Source organism: Felis catus, chromosome X, assembly GCF_018350175.1.
Source record: "Felis catus isolate Fca126 chromosome X, F.catus_Fca126_mat1.0, whole genome shotgun sequence".
In the NCBI taxonomy this organism is placed as follows: domain Eukaryota; kingdom Metazoa; phylum Chordata; class Mammalia; order Carnivora; family Felidae; genus Felis; species Felis catus.
The window spans coordinates 89,017,411-89,034,021 of NC_058386.1; the positions used below are offsets into that span (position 1 = coordinate 89,017,411).

The 16,611-nt window shown below is 42.0% G+C and overlaps 1 protein-coding gene across 3 annotated transcripts in view; it reads right to left on the reverse strand.

Moving 5' to 3' along the window:
* GUCY2F (guanylate cyclase 2F, retinal) overlaps positions 1–14,322 on the reverse strand; it is a 112,537-nt gene extending 98,215 nt beyond the window's left edge. For all 3 annotated transcript variants that reach the window (XM_006943916.4, XM_019824153.3, XM_019824152.3), the window contains exons 1-2: positions 14,096–14,322; positions 3,146–3,961 (exon numbers count right to left, since the gene is read on the reverse strand). In XM_006943916.4, the coding sequence (XP_006943978.1) occupies positions 3,146–3,875 (730 nt within the window). In that variant the 5' untranslated portion in view covers positions 3,876–3,961; positions 14,096–14,322. The remainder of the gene's footprint in view (positions 1–3,145; positions 3,962–14,095) is intronic.
* Between the last annotated feature and the right edge of the window lie 2,289 nt (positions 14,323–16,611).

The window sequence follows — 16,611 nt, forward strand, 5'->3', positions numbered from 1 at the left end:
AAATACTTTAGCAGTCTCAGTCCGACCAGATGAGAGGGGCTAGAGAATCAGCCAGAGATTTGATCTGGTGTATTCTGTGCTTGGTGTGCTGTAAACTTCCTCACTGCCCTGCTGTCCCAGTCCATACTCACTGGCCTCTGGCTTGGTTTCTCACCAGATCTCCCACTTTTTTTGAGAGAGAGAGAGAAAGAGAGGGGGCACAAGTGACAGAGGGCAGAGAGAGAGAGACAATCCCACAAGGGGCAGAGAAAGAGAGAAGTGGGGCTCACCTGGACCCCGTGCTCACCCAATGTGGGACTCAAACTCACAAATTGTGAGATCACAACCTGAGCCGAAGTCAGATGCTTAACGACTGAGCCACCCAGGTGCCCCAGCTCTCCCACTTTCTGATGGGACAGGAGAGGTGCCCTGTACCCCAGGCAGCTTGCTTCAAGTCCTGATAGTCCATTTATGTTCATACCCTGGATCCTGCTTCTCATGTTTCTGCTGGCTGAGACACTTCTCTCACCAGGCAACAAGACTACCTTACTTTGAGTCACTGCCCTTCTGCAACTCCTGCTGTCATACCCCACCCGCTGCTGTGGCATGCCTCAGATGCCAACAGCTGGCTATACCAAACGTGAGTGCCACACACATCTTTGAATACTCCACACTGTCAGAGGTCATATGCAGCAGGCTCAGTTGCCGGGCCCTCCTCCCCCACTCGCATTCGGTCTCTTGTCACTGAGGTCCCAGCATGCCCCCTCTGAGTCTGCCCCTGTTTGCCCGAAACCAGAAGCAAAATCCTGCTGTGCAGAGCTTTGTCTTTGCTCCCTTTTATCTCCCTTTCTGAGTCCCTACTTCACTTCCTGTTGCTGTCCTGTCAGCCCAGGGTGGGCCTCTGCTCCACAACCACAAACCTTCCTCTCTAGGCTTCCCTGCCCACCACCCCCCCAACCCAGCAATCTTAAAATTTCCATTCCTTCAGTAGGCTGATCCATACTGTTACAAAGAAAACAATCTGATTAAACATAGCTATATTAAGACAAAAATGGCAATCTAAAGTAAGGAACATTTATTTGCAGTTTCATTAACTTAAAGCAGGTGGTTCTTAACCCTGGCTGCATTTTCCATGCATCTGGGAAGCTACTGAAAATGCCTTTACTGGTGCCCCACTGCAGACCTCCAGAACCTCTGGAAGTGGCTTTCTGGCACCAGTCATTTTGAAAAGACATCCAGGTAATTCTGGTGTGCAGTCAGAGTAAGAACCATCGACCTAAAGGAACACATCTCAAATAGCAGGGCAAGACGATGTACATTTGCTACCTCTCCACCTCAAAGGACTTGTGGGTGGTGAGCACTCAGTCCTAACTTCTCTCAGTCTGACAGCCTGAAGAGCTTCAGCGCCTGGATTTATTTAACATTTCATGGTAGAGGCCAAAATGTCATTTCAAAGAGCATACTATTTAGAAATGGGTGGGATGTGAAACACTCATGGAATGTAAACTTGCAGGAGACACTGGGCTTCCGTGAAGATTTGTAACATATTATAAAGTTATGATACTAAATATGTCAGCCTGTTACTGGCATGACTCCTCCCTGGAAATGGTTTTAGATCTTTAAAAAATAACTCTGTGCTCTGCTTTGAAAGTATCAAGCTCTATTATGAAGTAATCGGAGCCACGCTGATTGCTTAACATTATAGGATCTTGTAGAAGGGAGCTGGAGACAGACTACTGTAGTTCCTGGAACGAAAACTTCTTGCCCCTATCTTCCCATAATGACCATAATTACGGTCCAATCCAGGGGGACACTTAGAACTTAAAATGGGCTTCTGTTTACAGGCCGGGCTAATCTGGACCATTCTCTAACAAACCCATTGTTATGGTAAGGAAATGCCTGGGACTAGGACTAATCCTAGCAGTAATCAATTTAACAAGTAGTTGCTGAACTGTCCAATTTAAAGTGGCGGAGTGGCCGCAATAGAGAAATGAGCAGTATTCCCACAAATCGCTGCCACTTTCCAGAGAAAGGTAAAGTGGAGATTGGCAAGTTGGAATAGAAGAGCACCTGGCTGGCTCTGTCAGTGGAGCATGCGACTCTTGATCTGGGGGTTGTGTGTTTGAGCCACACACAGGTTGGGTGTAGAGATTACTTAAAAATAAAATCTTCAAGGGGCGCCTGGGTGGCTCAGTCGGTTAAGCGTTCAACTTTGGCTCAGGTCATGATCTCAGGGCTCGTTAGTTCAAGCTCTGCATCGGGGCTCCGTGCTGACAGCTCACACAGCTGGGAACCTGGAGCCTGTTTCAGATTCTGTCTCTGTCTCTCTGCCCCTCCAGTGCTCTTTCTCTCTCAAATATAAATAAGCATTAAAAAAATAAAATAATCTGCAAAAAAAGTTGGAATAGAAAATATCAAAACCAAGTGTCACAAGGGCTTGCCATCAGTATCAGTAAGAGACATCTGATTCAAGAGGACTAGGAAGGACTCCTCTTCCCCCAAATCTACCCAACTCGCTCTGCTGATGGCAGCTTCACTGGGTCATTCCTTTGCTTGACACTTTGTCCATTACCTCTGCAAGAATCACCTTTGAACATAAACCTTCTCTTGGAAGAGGAAAGGTGAAAATGTAGGCAGTCTCCTCATTTTAATATGTTCCTATTTATCAGCTAGGTCCCTCCAAATCAGCTAGTTGGGTGCTGCAAAGAGATAAGCCCTGGTTTTTTTTTTGGGGGGGGGGAAGCAGAGGATAGAAGGAAGATGCATATGTGAAATGTGATGAAATAGGTAACAAGATCAGACAAAAATGGAGCCATAAGAGCAACCCTCTTTGGCTGATCTGAAACTACTGGGGTTCTAAGGGCATAGAGGGTGTGCAGCTACAGTCACTCTTACAGTCTTCCCCCTACCCAGGTGCTGAGAGTAGGCACTGGAACCCAAGGGCATCTTAACCACCAAGTTCTCTGCACCTTTATTTAGTTCATAAGATGGACTCTGTTGAAACGGGACGGTCTTTGAGCCTGAGTGTGAGTAAAAGAGGGCAAATGCATGAAAAACTGGGGAGTGATGTGCTATCCCGGGGCGCGAGGGTAGAAAACCTTTTGGAGATGGTCGTATTTTTTTTCCTGGAGCCACGTTTAAACGTCAGCCAGGAGAAAGCACTCACTGCGAATTCTGTCAGCCTGGCGAATCTGCTGGAGAGCTTCCCGAATGCTTTGGCTGTCTCGTCCTGTGCTCAGGACGACCCCTACAGGTAGGCCCCGGCTCTGAAGAGCACTTGCTACTCGATTGGCTGTGTGCACCCAAATGTCTTCATCTGAGGAAATGACTCCAGCGTGAGCCAACTGGAAATATTTCATGACGGTTACCAGCACACGGATGGGAGAAGGGAGTGTCCGAGAAAAGGTCGGATAGCTATTTTTATTGTCTAATTCATAATTCACACAGGCCCAAGAGAAAATCCCTTTGTCCCAGCTGTTTCCCAAGAGCGAGGCTGCCTCGCAGTAGCCGGGATTGGCAGGTCCAATAAATCCTGAGGCCATCTGGTGGTGAGAAATGAAACTGGCAAGGGCTCCGGAAGTCTGGCAGTCTTCATTGAGAATCACGTATTCAAAAGAGTAACCCAGGTCAAATGATGGGTCCCTGTTGATCCGCTCAGTGGCTAATCGAGCAGCAACCTCAGGCAGAGCTTTTGAGAACAACGGATCACAAGCCCAAGGGCCCACCACCCCTATCTTGTAAGGGGGTCCGCACACCTGTTGCGGGATGGACGTGAGGGCCAGGAGGCACACACACCGCAGGAGCTTGAAAGTTACAAGGCCATGGTGTCTTCGCTGTCTTCTGGGAGCTGCAAACCAGAGCATAAGGTGAAAGAAAGGCCAAGGTCCCAAGAACATAGCCGCCCCGCTTCTAGCAAAGATAGTGAAGAGATGTTGGGAGGTTAGTCTGCTTTCCTGAGATGGACAGTGGTGTTCCCAAATGCCTGTCAATCAGAAAAAAAAATCATTGCATTATTCCTAAAGCTTCTGGAAATATTTGTTATAAAAGAATGGCAAAGGAATGGCAGTCCCCAAACTGAAAGGTTCTTTCCCCTACCCTGACCCAAACTCTTCTTCCAATACATCCTATATTCCTTATCTCAGTAGATGGCACCTCCATCCACTGTTTGCCCACTTGCTCCAATCAGAAACCTGGTAATCAGCTGTTATTCTTCCTTCTTCTCTGTCCTCACATTCAATCTATCACCGAGTCCCATTGATTGAACTTCAGCAATAGCTGCCCACCTCACAGTGTTGCAAGGATTGATTACATGGATTAACATCCAGCAAGTGCCTATAACAGGGTCTGGCATGTGGTTAGCATTATATTAGTGATATTATTACGATTATTATAGGTTTAAATATGCCCATTTTTCTCCATCATACTGCCTCTTGGAGAGAGACACAGAGGTAAACAAATAATGGCAACACAGAGTAAAAAAAAAAAAAAAGTATGATTGGAGTAGTTCAGCAGGGGAAGATAGAGAGGATCATCCTCCAAACTCAGATTTCATGGGAGGTGAGGAGGGAGGAGAAGGGACTGTGTCTCTCACTCAAGTATTAAAAGAAAAGTTAGCCAGGTAAATAGGGTTATGAGGGAATTGGTGCTAAGTGCCTTCCAGGCAGGAGGAACAACGTACAGTAAGACCCAGAGGTTTTTTTTCTTTTTTAATGTTGTTCAAGAAAAGGATATGTTAGATTCTCAGAATTCCAAGGCATTTGTTCTGCTTAGATCTATGATATCAGCCAAGGCAAGAGCCAGATCACCAACAGTCCTATATGCCATTCATAGGTTTTTAGATTTAATCCCGTAGACAATAGTTTTAATCAGAGAAATGGTATAATCAGATTTCCATTTTTAAAAGATTGCTCAAGTAGCCGTGTGGTGAGCAGGTTGGAAGGGGGTAAGGTAAGACTGGAAGTAGGGAAACCAGGTTGGAATCTGTTGTAGTAATTCCACCTGAGAAATGATGATAGACCAAGAGAGTGGTTGTGAAGTTGTAGAAGAATGGAGATGAAATCCACCAAGCTTTAAAAAAAAATCAAAGAGATTAAGAAAGTAGAGCCAACAACAACTTGGTGACTGACAAGATGGAGAAGGTAAGGAAAAAAAGGACTCCAAGATGATTTTGAGGCTTTCAGACCTAGGCAACTGGTTGGAAAATGATATAAGTCTCTTGAGATAGGGAACACGGAAGGAAGGGGTGGGCAATATAATGCATTCTATTAGACATGTTGAACTGGCAACGCCTGTAGAATATACAAGTGGCAATAACCAGTGGACAATTTGATACACTGGATCTCATAACAGAAAGCTGAGCCAAAGATATAAATTTGAGTGTAATCAATTGATACAGGATAATTGAAGACACGTGGAAGACTGACAAAAGAGAGTTGTGAAGTAACGAAAGAAGACAGAGGACAAAACCCTGAAAATCCACTTCACTTAAAGGTCAGGCAGAGGGAAAGGAGGTCATAATGAAAACTTACATGAGAAGTCCAGAGAAACAGCAAAATCCAAGAGATGGCATGATATCTTACAATCCAAGGAAGATGAAGCTTTGAGGATGAAATGTGTTTATCACATCTTACACTCCACTGAGAAGTCAAGTAAGCTAAACAGAGAAAAGAATCTGCCCATTGGGTTTGGACCCAGAGTAAAGCTGCAAGTTAAGGGACTACAGTGAGTCAAACATGAATGGGAACTATTGAAATGGAGTCAGTAAATGTAGAGAACTCTCAAGATGATGCATGCAAAGCCTTTCTCCATCTAGCCCTTGCCTTTATACCCCCATGTCCCACTATTTTCACCTGATGCTATAGTAAATTTCTTGCAGTTCTACAGACTTATATCATATAGCCTATCAAGCATAGGATTTGGAAAATGCCATTCCTTCTGCCTGGAATTCCCTCCTCCCACACTCTACTTCTGGCTTCTGATGAACTTTACCTTCAAGACCCAACTGAAGTGTTCCCTACTCTGTGCAGTCTTGATTAACACCCTCAGACCGAGTTTATTGGTTTTTCCATCTGTGTCTCATATTCATACTTCTACCCATTAGAGAAGGTGTCACTCTGATTTATAAACTATCCCTATTTTGGGTCTATATTATGACACAGATATTGTTCTATATCTCTTATATTTATAGGACCCCATACTTTCAACCACAAGGGATGAGCAACAATGAAAGCAACTCCATATGGGAAACAGAGCCCACTGGATTGGGAGCTCCTAGCGGTCTTCTTCATAGTTCTAATGCCTAAGCAAGTTCCCAGCATAGTAGCTATGAGATAAATGTTTGTGAAATGAATTAATAAAACATTAAGTTTGATCCAAGGTCAGAAATAACCTCAGCAGCCATAAGAAGAATCATTTCCTTGGGGGAGATATTAATGAGGAAATTTCTTAGCAAATTTTAATTCCATCCAAAGATCAAAACAATGGCATGGCTTTCTTCAGGGCTGATAATCAGTGCTGGTGTGTACCAGTCAAGCTCAACTGGTTGCTTGTTACCAGCAACAATTCTGCCTGTGCCAGGCCTGTTGGTTATGATTCTTGAGTCTCATTCCTAATTTTATGAGAAAGCCTGACTCCGTAAGAGACTGTCAGGGACACACTTGCAGGATCTTAAAGACCTACTGCAATAGTATACCCCAAAATTTGTAAATAGGTGAAAGTGCGTTAAAATGAGGGTCAAGAAAGACTTAGGAAGGAAATGTCTCCCCAAACACCATGAGCCAGAGATGAAAGGCATATATGATGGAGAGGCAAAACTTCCAACTTTGCTTCCAGGGTGGTGGAAAGGTTCTGGGCTGATTATATCCATAAGGACCTCAAATCTATTCCCTAGACCTTCAAAATAATCTAGCCCAATCTCCATCCCGCAAACAGATTTATTCTGTGTGCTATGTGGAAGGCATGAGGGTGAGATTCACAATGGACGGGGTATGAAATGTAGACTTGGCCTTCAAAGAACTCCCAGCCTGGCATGACAAGCTGGGCAATACTGTTCCCACCCTCCCTCAACTCCAATCTTTTATCTATCATGGCAAACCTTGGGAGCCAGGGCACTCTCTGGATAGCATGGGAGAGGTTGATATTTCTGGTCTGTATTGTGACAAGGATATTGAACTAGATGGTATCTTTGTCCTTAGAGCACCTCACTCTTTCAACCACTAGGAGTGGACAACAGAGAACGTAACTCTATATGGGGAAGAGAGTCCTGTTCACAGCAACAGAGCAACGAGGCCCAACCAACTGCCTCTTCTTCCCCAGACACACCCAGTTTGGTGAGTTCTCTCCCAGAAGTGGTACCTTTGAGCCAGAAATTAGCAACTGGATAGCAAAGCCTAAGATTTACTGAGTTCTTGCTATGTATCCAGCACTGGGCTAAACTCATATATTATCTTATTGTAAAAACTCAATCAAAAAAAAAAAATCACTACAGCCCTTTGAGGCAGGTATGATGATTGCATTTACAGATGATGAGAAAGAGGCTCAGAAATGGTAACTTTCCTGAGGGCACACTGCTGTAGAATGGGGATTTGCAACCCAGTTGATTAAGCACTACAGTAGAGAGACTGTTGACAGCCCCTCATCTGTGGAATCACTGAGACCACTATTATTATACCTTCTATGCTACCCATACTGAGTTTGAATAATTCCTTTGTGGTGTTAAAAAATTCCCTTGGTCCCCCATTACATAATGTGGGGCAGAGGCAGAGTAAACTGGAAGGAGAAAACACATTCATTATCCAGCCAGAAGGAATTTACCTGTACTGTTCAAGCCCAGTCTTGGGACAGCTCTCTTACCCCTCAGTCAGGGTTCAGTGTTGCACCACTGGGGGTGGAAGGCACCGGCCACACTGTATTGTATATATAGCTAATCTTAGTGTTTGAGAATGGAGGTCTTGGGAGTACAACCTTTGGAATGTTAGTTCTGATTCTCAATTTCCTCATCTGGAAAATGGAGGTAAATTTAATTTAATGCTTTTGAAGTAAAGGATTAAATAAGGTAGAATGCTGAGCACACAATTGTCTTTCTTTTTTTAAATTATTTTTGAGAGAGAGAGTGCAAGCAGGGGAGGGGCAGGAAGAGGGGGACAGAGGATCTGAAGTAGGCTCCAGGCTATGAGCTGACAGCAGCGAGCCTGATGCGGGTTGAGACTCACTAACTGTGAGATCATGACCTGAGCCAAACTGGGACACTCAACTGACCAAGCCACCCAGGCGCCCCACCAATTGTCTTTCAATACATACTAGTTCTTCCTTGCTGTTTAAAGACAGGACTGCACTGGGAATCAGAAGGCCTGGGTCCTGACCCCAGTTCTGCTACTGACTTGCCATGTGATATTGAACATATCATTCCTCCTTTCTAGATCTCTCTTTTTTCCCCTCAGCTGGACTAGAGGATCTGCAAGTCCCTTTCTTCTTAGATATACACTGATCCTGGGACTCTGTACTTCCAGGCAGTGACTTTATTAAACCTCTGCACTGTTAACCTACTTTGTGAATTCACTCAACATTCTCTAGCCTTTGCTGTACTAATTAGTTTTTTACTAGTGTCATATTCCCACAAGTGGTTTGTACTTACTTCTATCTGGCAGATCCAGTTCCTGATTGTTTTATAACTCTGGTCTAGAATCCTCTATCAAAATACCTACAATATGAAGTGTGACTGCCCCCTCCTCAATGTTGGAGTTATGCTACACTGAAAATCTGGGTTCCTAAAGCCATTCATTATCTTATTGTCATTATTAACAAGTGTACATCACGAACCTGGTTTGTGCCAAGCCTGAAACCACAAAATTGGGAAAATATATGGCCTGAAATTTCACTAAGAAATGCAACTGGGGGTGTTGCATTGGGGGGGGGGGGTGCCTGGGTGGCTCAGTCGGTTGAGTGTCCAACTTCAGCTCAGGTCATGATCTCGCGGTTTGTGAGTTTGAGTCCTGCATCAGGCTCTGTGCTGACAGCTCAAAGCCTAAAGCCTGCTTCAGATTCTGTGTCTCCCTCTCTCTCTGCACCTCCCTTGCTCATGCTCTGTCTTTCTCTGTCTCTCAAAAATGAATAAATGTTAAAAAAAAATTTAAGAAATACAGCTAGGTAGGTACATCAGAAGTAAGGGGGCAATAATGTTCACCAATGTGGCTCTCTCTCAAAAATAATTAAATCTTAAAAAAAAGAAAGACAACTGTGTGCTCAGAATTCTACCTTATTTAATCCCTTACTTCAAAAGCATTAAATTAAATTTACCCCCATTTTCCTGGTGAGGAAGAGAAATAGATTACAAATGAAATGTTTTATGTTCTTGAATAGGTTCTAATTTAGGCCTTGGTCAGGAACCACCTTTGGGAAAATTATCTAGTAGGTAAATTTTGTCTTCAGACTCCTAGTCCACCTCTCCAACCTGTCTATTAATGGAAAGAAAAATAACTCTGGAAAAAGAAGCTCTTTACATAATTTCTGCTAATATGTAAAAGATTAATAATATGTGAAAATTTCCCATATTCCTCCCCAACCAATGGTGTTTCTTTTTTTTTAAGTTTATTTATTTATTTTGAGACAGAGAAAGAGAGTGCGAGTAGGGGAGTGGCAGAAAGAAGGGAGAAAGAATCCCAAGCAGTCTCTATGCTGTCGGCACAGAGCCTGGTATGGGGCCTGAACCCATGAACTGTGAGATCATTACCTGAGCTAACATCAAGAGTCAGATACTTAACTGACTGAGCCACCCTGGTGCCCTGGTGTTTCTTTTTTAGTGGGGGAGTCAAGAAAAGTTTATGCCAAAGGAATTAATCTCTAATGTTATAACTTCAATTTCAAGCATCAGTTGCAGTTAGGCAAAGGGGAGAGACCACTCTGAGTAGAAAAATGAAGGGACTTTGGTGCTCCTCAGATCAAAGCGACTAGCCATCTATTCTAGGTGTAAGACTGGCATTTTTATGTTATAATCTAGGTCATTCCTCCTAAGCACAATGCCTACCCATCTCCAGTTCGAAAAAGTTTGATTTTCAACACCACATTAAAAGGATCATACACCATGATCAAGGGACATTTATCCCTGGGATGCAGGGATGGTTCAAAATACATAAATCAATAAATGTGACACACTACATTAATGATAAAAATGAATGAATGATAAAAATCACATGATCATCTCAATAGATTCAGAAAAGTCATTTGACAAAATTCAAAATCCTTTAATGATTAAAAACTCTCAACAAACTAGGTGTAGAAGGAATGTACTCAATATGATAAAGGCCATATATGACAAGCCCACAGCTAACAACAGACACAATCGTAAAAAACTGAAAGCTTTCCCTCTAAGATCAGGAACAAGACAGTGATGCCTGTCTTCACCCCTCCTATCCAACATAGTACTGGAACTCCTAGCCAGAGAGGTCAGGCAAGAAAAAGAAATAAAAGGCATCCAAATTGGAAAAGAAGAATTAAAATTATGTTGGCTTCGAGATTGTCTGACCTTATACGTAGAAAACTTGTAAAGACTTATAAAGACTACACACATACACACACACACACACTAGAACTGATCAGCAAACTTAATAAAGTTGCAGGAAAAAAATCAACATACAAAAATCAGTTGTATTTCTATATACTAATGATGAAATCCAAAATGAAATTAAGAAAATCCCATTTACAAAGCATCAAAAATAAAATACTTAGGAACAAATTTAACCAAAGAGGCAAAAGACTCATACACTGAAAGCCACAAAATTCCAATGAAAGAAAATAAGAAGACACAAATAAATGGAAAGACATCCCCAGCTCATGGATTTAAAGACTTAATATTGTCAAAATGTCCATCATGCTACCCGAAGAAATCTGTAGATTTGGTATTATCCTCATCAAAATCTCAATGGCATTTTTTTTACAGAAATAGAAAAAAATACTGAAATTCATATGGAACCACAGAAGACCCTGAATAGACAAACATCCCTGAGGAAGAAGGACAAGCTGGAGGTATCATACTTCCTGGTATCAAAGTATATCACAAAGCTACAGTAATCAAAAACACTCTGGTACTGGCATTAGAACAGACATATAAACCAATGGAACAGAATAAAGGACATAGAAATAAACACACACACCTACAGTCAACTGATCTTCAACAAGGGAGCCAAGAATACACAGTGGGGAAAAGACAGTCTCATCAAAAAATGGTGTTGGGAAAACTGGACATCCACAAGAAAAAGGATGAAATTGGACCTTTATCTTACACTATAAACAAAAATTAACTCAAAATGGATCAAAGATCTAAATGGGTAAGAGCTAAGACTATAAAATTCCTAGAAGACAATAGGGAAAAATCTTCTTGGCATTAGTCTTGGCAATGATTTCTTGGATACAACACCAAAAATGTAATTAACAAGGCAAAAATAAACAAATGGGACTACATCAAACTAAAAAGCTCTGCAAGGCAAAAGAAACAATCAACAGAGTGAAAAGACACCCTGCAGAATGGGAGAAAATATTTCCAAGCCCTACATGAGGTAAGGGGTTAATATTCAAAATATATATGAAAATTCTACAACTCGGGCACCTGGGTGTCTCAGTCGGTTGAACATCTGACTTTGGCTCAGGACATGATCTCATGGTTTGTGGGTTTGAGCCCCACGTTGAGCTCTTTGCTGACAGCTCAGAGCCTGGAGCCTGCTACGGATTCTGTGTCTCCCTCTCTATCTCTGTTCCTCCCCTGCTCATGCTCTGTCTCCTCTCAAAAATAAACATTAAAAAAATAAACATTAAGAAAAAGAAATTTCTACAACTCCATAGCAATAAAAAAAATAACCCAATTAAAAAATTGGCAAAGGACTTGAATAGATGTTTCTCTGGGGAAGACATACAAATGGCCAGTAAGTATAAGAAAAAGTGCTCAACATCAGTAATTGTCAGGGAAACGCAACTCAAAACCACAGTGGGATAGCACCTCACACCTCTTAGGATGGCTATTATCAAAAAACAAAAAGAAATCAAGTGTTGGCAAGGATGTAGAGGAACCGGAAACTTTTGCACACTGTTGGTGGGAATGTAAAATGATACAATAGTTGTGGAAAATAGTGTGGATATTCCTCAAAGTATTCAAAGTAGAATTACCATATAATCCAGTAATCCAACTTCTGGGTATATATCCAAAAGAACTGGAATCAGCATCTCAAAGAGATGTGTGCACATTTATGTGTTTTTGTTGAAGTTTTTATTTTAATTCCAGTTAGTTAACATACAGCTTTTGTGTTAGTTTCAGGTGTGCAATTTAGTGATTCAACACTTCCATACACCACCCTGTGCTCATCATGACAAGTGCCCTTTTTAATCCCCATCACTTACTTCACCCCCCACCCCCCCTCTGGTAACCATCAGTTTGTTCTCTCTCTCTCTCTCTCTCTCTCTCTCTCTCTGTCTGTCTCTCTCTCTCTCATTTTTCCCTTTGCTTGTGTGCACGTTTACGTTTATTGCAGCACTATTCACAATAGCCAAGATAAGAAAACAACCCAAATGTACACCGATGGATGAATGGAGAAAGAAAATATGGTAATACATCAAATAGAATAGTATTAAGCCTCAAAAAGAAGGAAACCCTGCCATAGGCAACAACATGGATGAACCTGGAGGACATTATGCAAAGTGAAATAAGCCAGTCACAGAAGGACAAATACTGCACCATTCCACTTAAACGAGATATCTAAAATAGCCAAACTCACAGAAGCAGAGAGAATAGTGGTTGCCAAGGGCTATGGAGAGGAAATAGGAAGTTGTTCAATGGGTTTCAGTCAAGCAAGATGACTAGATTCTAGAGATCTGCTGTACAACATAGTGCAGATAGTTAACAATGCTGTATTGTGCACTCAAACATTTGTTGAGGGTAGACATCATGTTGAGTCTTCCTACCAAAATAAAAAAATAAATAAATAAAAATTGTGCTGTTTAAAATAACATTTTCCAAGTTAACACATTTATAACATGGGTTTTTCCTCAAGTCACATACTTTCTAACACATGACTTTTTGTTCTCGGTTTGCTGACAGTTTGTCCCTCCATTTTTTTCTGGGCTCTATTTCATGCATTGGGTGGTATTTCCAATTCTGGTAGGACTCCCTGTAGAACCAGAAAGTTCTATATCGCTCTAGGATTTAGTCATGTTCCTGATCCCAAGATTTTGCAGAAGGAAACTTATTGTTTAAAAAAAAAATAGGAAACAGAGAAGAAAGGAAGACAGAGAAAGAAGACAGAGAAAAAAGGAAGAATGGAAGGAAGGGAAGGTATGAGGAAGAAAGGGAGGAAGGAAGGAAGGGAGGAAGGAAGGGAGGAAGGAGAGAGATAGATGCCCTGTGCATTCACCTGCTGATTTGAACTTAAAATTATAAAGCTCTTTGTAAAAGACACTGTTTTCAAAACCAGCAGGCTGAAGCCTCCCCTGGGGCTAATGGGAAATGTGGACTTAAGTAAAAGCTTGGAGGTACGAAAATGTGGAGATAGCATACTACTGACCCACAGCTCTTCCGGGGCTGTTGCCTAGGTAACGCAGATTCAACACCTGCATGGAATCAGGCTTCCATGGAAAGTAGCTAGAGCATAGGGATACATCATTTCATTTCAGGTGGCTTTCAAAATCTGGTGGGAAAGCTGATTTCACAAAGCTGTTCTTTAAACATATACAAAGAAAGACTATGAAAAATAGCTCTGAGGAAAATGGTTCCTCAGCCTAGCTTGTCAAGCCAAGGACTTCTATGGATGATTGATCTTTACCGTGACAGCCTGAATCAGGTTAACAGCTCGTGTAAGATAACATCAGGAAGAAATAAAAAAGAATCATGAGTGAATCTAAATGAAACCTTGAGTGAGAACCTTTGAGCCCAAATCTTGATTTAAAGTGCTGAAAGTTCTTCCCCCCTTTCTTTCCTTCTTTCTTTTTCTCTTTTATTCTTTCTTTTGCTTCATTTATTTTTATAACATATTGCAGTAAAACTGATATATCTCAGTCAAAAGTCTGAGCTCCCACATGGGCTGTGTTTCTTCCCCATTATGATTTTTCTAATAAACAAGAGCTGTCAACTACTCACCATGTAAGTCACCACTCAAATGTCTTCAATTTCCCTTCTGCACATGCAAATCTCTGGCATGGCTACCCAGTGTGTTCATTTCAGTGCATCCTCTGTTCGCTCATAATCCTGCCAAGGACTCCAGGCTGTTGATAAATTCCATTAATGGGGTAAATAATTGAGAGGGGTAGTAAACCTTCTTGTAAATCACTCTTCAGCATCCCCAGACCAAGACCGGGATTAGGATTTAGACAGACACTTCTAATCCTTTAAATTGATCCCACCTGTAGCAGAGTTAGTGCTGACCTAAATCCATTGACCCAGAGATTAACAAACAATTAGAGTCCTCTAGATAAACTCATTCTCCACGGACTACTGCCTTTTCTGCCTTTCAAAATGAGACTTACGTACCCTCGGATTTGCCTCTGTTTTCTTCCTTTTTCCCTTCTGTGGAATAGCCACACGTCGCCCCTTCTCCAGGACAGCTTAAATGCCAGAACATTCATCAGCTGTAATTTCAGCCCAGGATATGAAAGATGATCCAGGCAGGCTCCCTGAAAAATTCAAAGTAGGTGAAGTTTGTCTCCTTCTAGTTCCTTCAAATGTCTTCACTGCCTTTCCTTCCAATTTACCCCATACCTCGGCGAACTTCCCATACTTTAGATCTATCCTTTCTTCCTGAGCATTCCTTCTGTTGAGGGTACCATTCATTCAGGGCCCTGTTCTAGATTCCTAAGGCAAGAGCTGAGGGATTGGTAGCTGAAAACTACTTGTATTAAATTAGGGCTGCTATATGGCAGACACCTTATTTTTTTAATGTTTATTTATTTATTTTGAGAGAGAGAGAGAAAGAGAGAGAGCAGGGGAGGGGCAGAGAGAGTGGGAGAGAGAGAGAATCCCAAGCAGGCTCTGCGCTGTCACTGCAGAGCCTGATGTGGGATTCAAACTCACAAGCCATGAGATCATGACCTGAGCTGAAATCAAGAGTCTGATGCTTAACCGACTGAGTCACACAGGCATCCTGCAAACATTAAAAAAATAAAAGTAATAGCTTAATTGAGATGTAATTCACATACCACAAAATTTACTCTTTTAAAGTATACCATTCAGTGTTGTAAAATATATTCACAAGGCTGTACAACTGTCACCAACTATCCAGTTCCAGAACATTTTTATTACCCCCACAAAGAAATCCTGTAACCATTCTCCCCTCCCCACAGCTACTTGGCACCCACTGATCTAATTTTTGTCTCTATGAATTTGTCTATTATGGGCATTTTATATAAATGTAAACACAATATGTGGTCATTTATCACTGGTTTCTTTCACTTAGCATGTTTTTTTAACGTTTATTCATTTTTGAGAGACAGAGAGAGAGTGAGAATTGGGGAGGGGCTGAGAGGGACACACACAGAATCCAAAGCAGGCTCCAGGCTCTGAGCTGTCAGCACAGAGCCTGACTGGGGCTCAAACCCACGGACCACGATATCATGACCTGAGCCGAAGTCGGATGCTTAACAAGCTGAGCCACCCAGGCGCCCCTCACTTACAGCATGTTTTCAAGGGTCATGTGTGTTGCAGCACGTGTCAGTACACCATTCCTTTTTATGGCTGAATAATATTCCATTTTATGGGATACACCATTTTTTTTCATTTGTTTCTCAATGGATGGACATCTGGGTGGTTTGCGCTTTTCATCTATTATGGATAATGCTTCTGTGAACATTGTGTATACATTTTTGTGCAGGCATATGTTTTCAATTCTCCTAGGTATCTGCCTAAAACTGGAATTGCTAGGTTATATGATAACTCTGTTGAACTTTTTGATGAACTACCAAATTGTTTGCTAAAGAGGCTGTACCATCCTACACTCCCACTAGCAATAAACGTGAGGGTTCTTCGTTCTCCACGTCCTTGCCAACATTCACTGTTTTCTTTTCTTTATTTTTTAGTATGGTCAGCATTTTTACATGTACATCACCTCATTTTCTGTTCACAACAACCATGAAGATAGATATAATTTTCCCCATTTTGTAAATGAAGATACCAAGACCCAGATAAATAAGGCAATGATATTTATTGAATGCTGATGATGTGACAGGCATTCTTAGAAGCCCTATCTCCTTTAATCTGCACAATGATCCCATGAGGTGGATGCTATGTGAATTCCAGATGTGCAGAGAGGTTAAAGTAACTTACCTAAAGTCACATAGCCACCAATCAGTGGAGCCAGTATTTAAGCCCAGACAGTCTGATTCGGGGTCCGTGGTGTAGTCATAATTCAAACCCAAGGCCATTTGGCTCCAACGAAGCCCATGCTTATCCTTGCTACATTCCACTAATGCAGCTCTTATACTAATTCTCCAAGGCTGCTTGCTCTTTAGCAAGGGCTCCAGGAAAACAAGGTGACCACCCAAAGTAAATAATCCCTAATTGTAGAATTTGGGGTGACCTGATCAAAAATGTTCATGGAAGTGAGGGGCCGTCTAGCCTTCTTCATCTATCAATGCCATGAATAGCCCCCAGAAGACACTCCA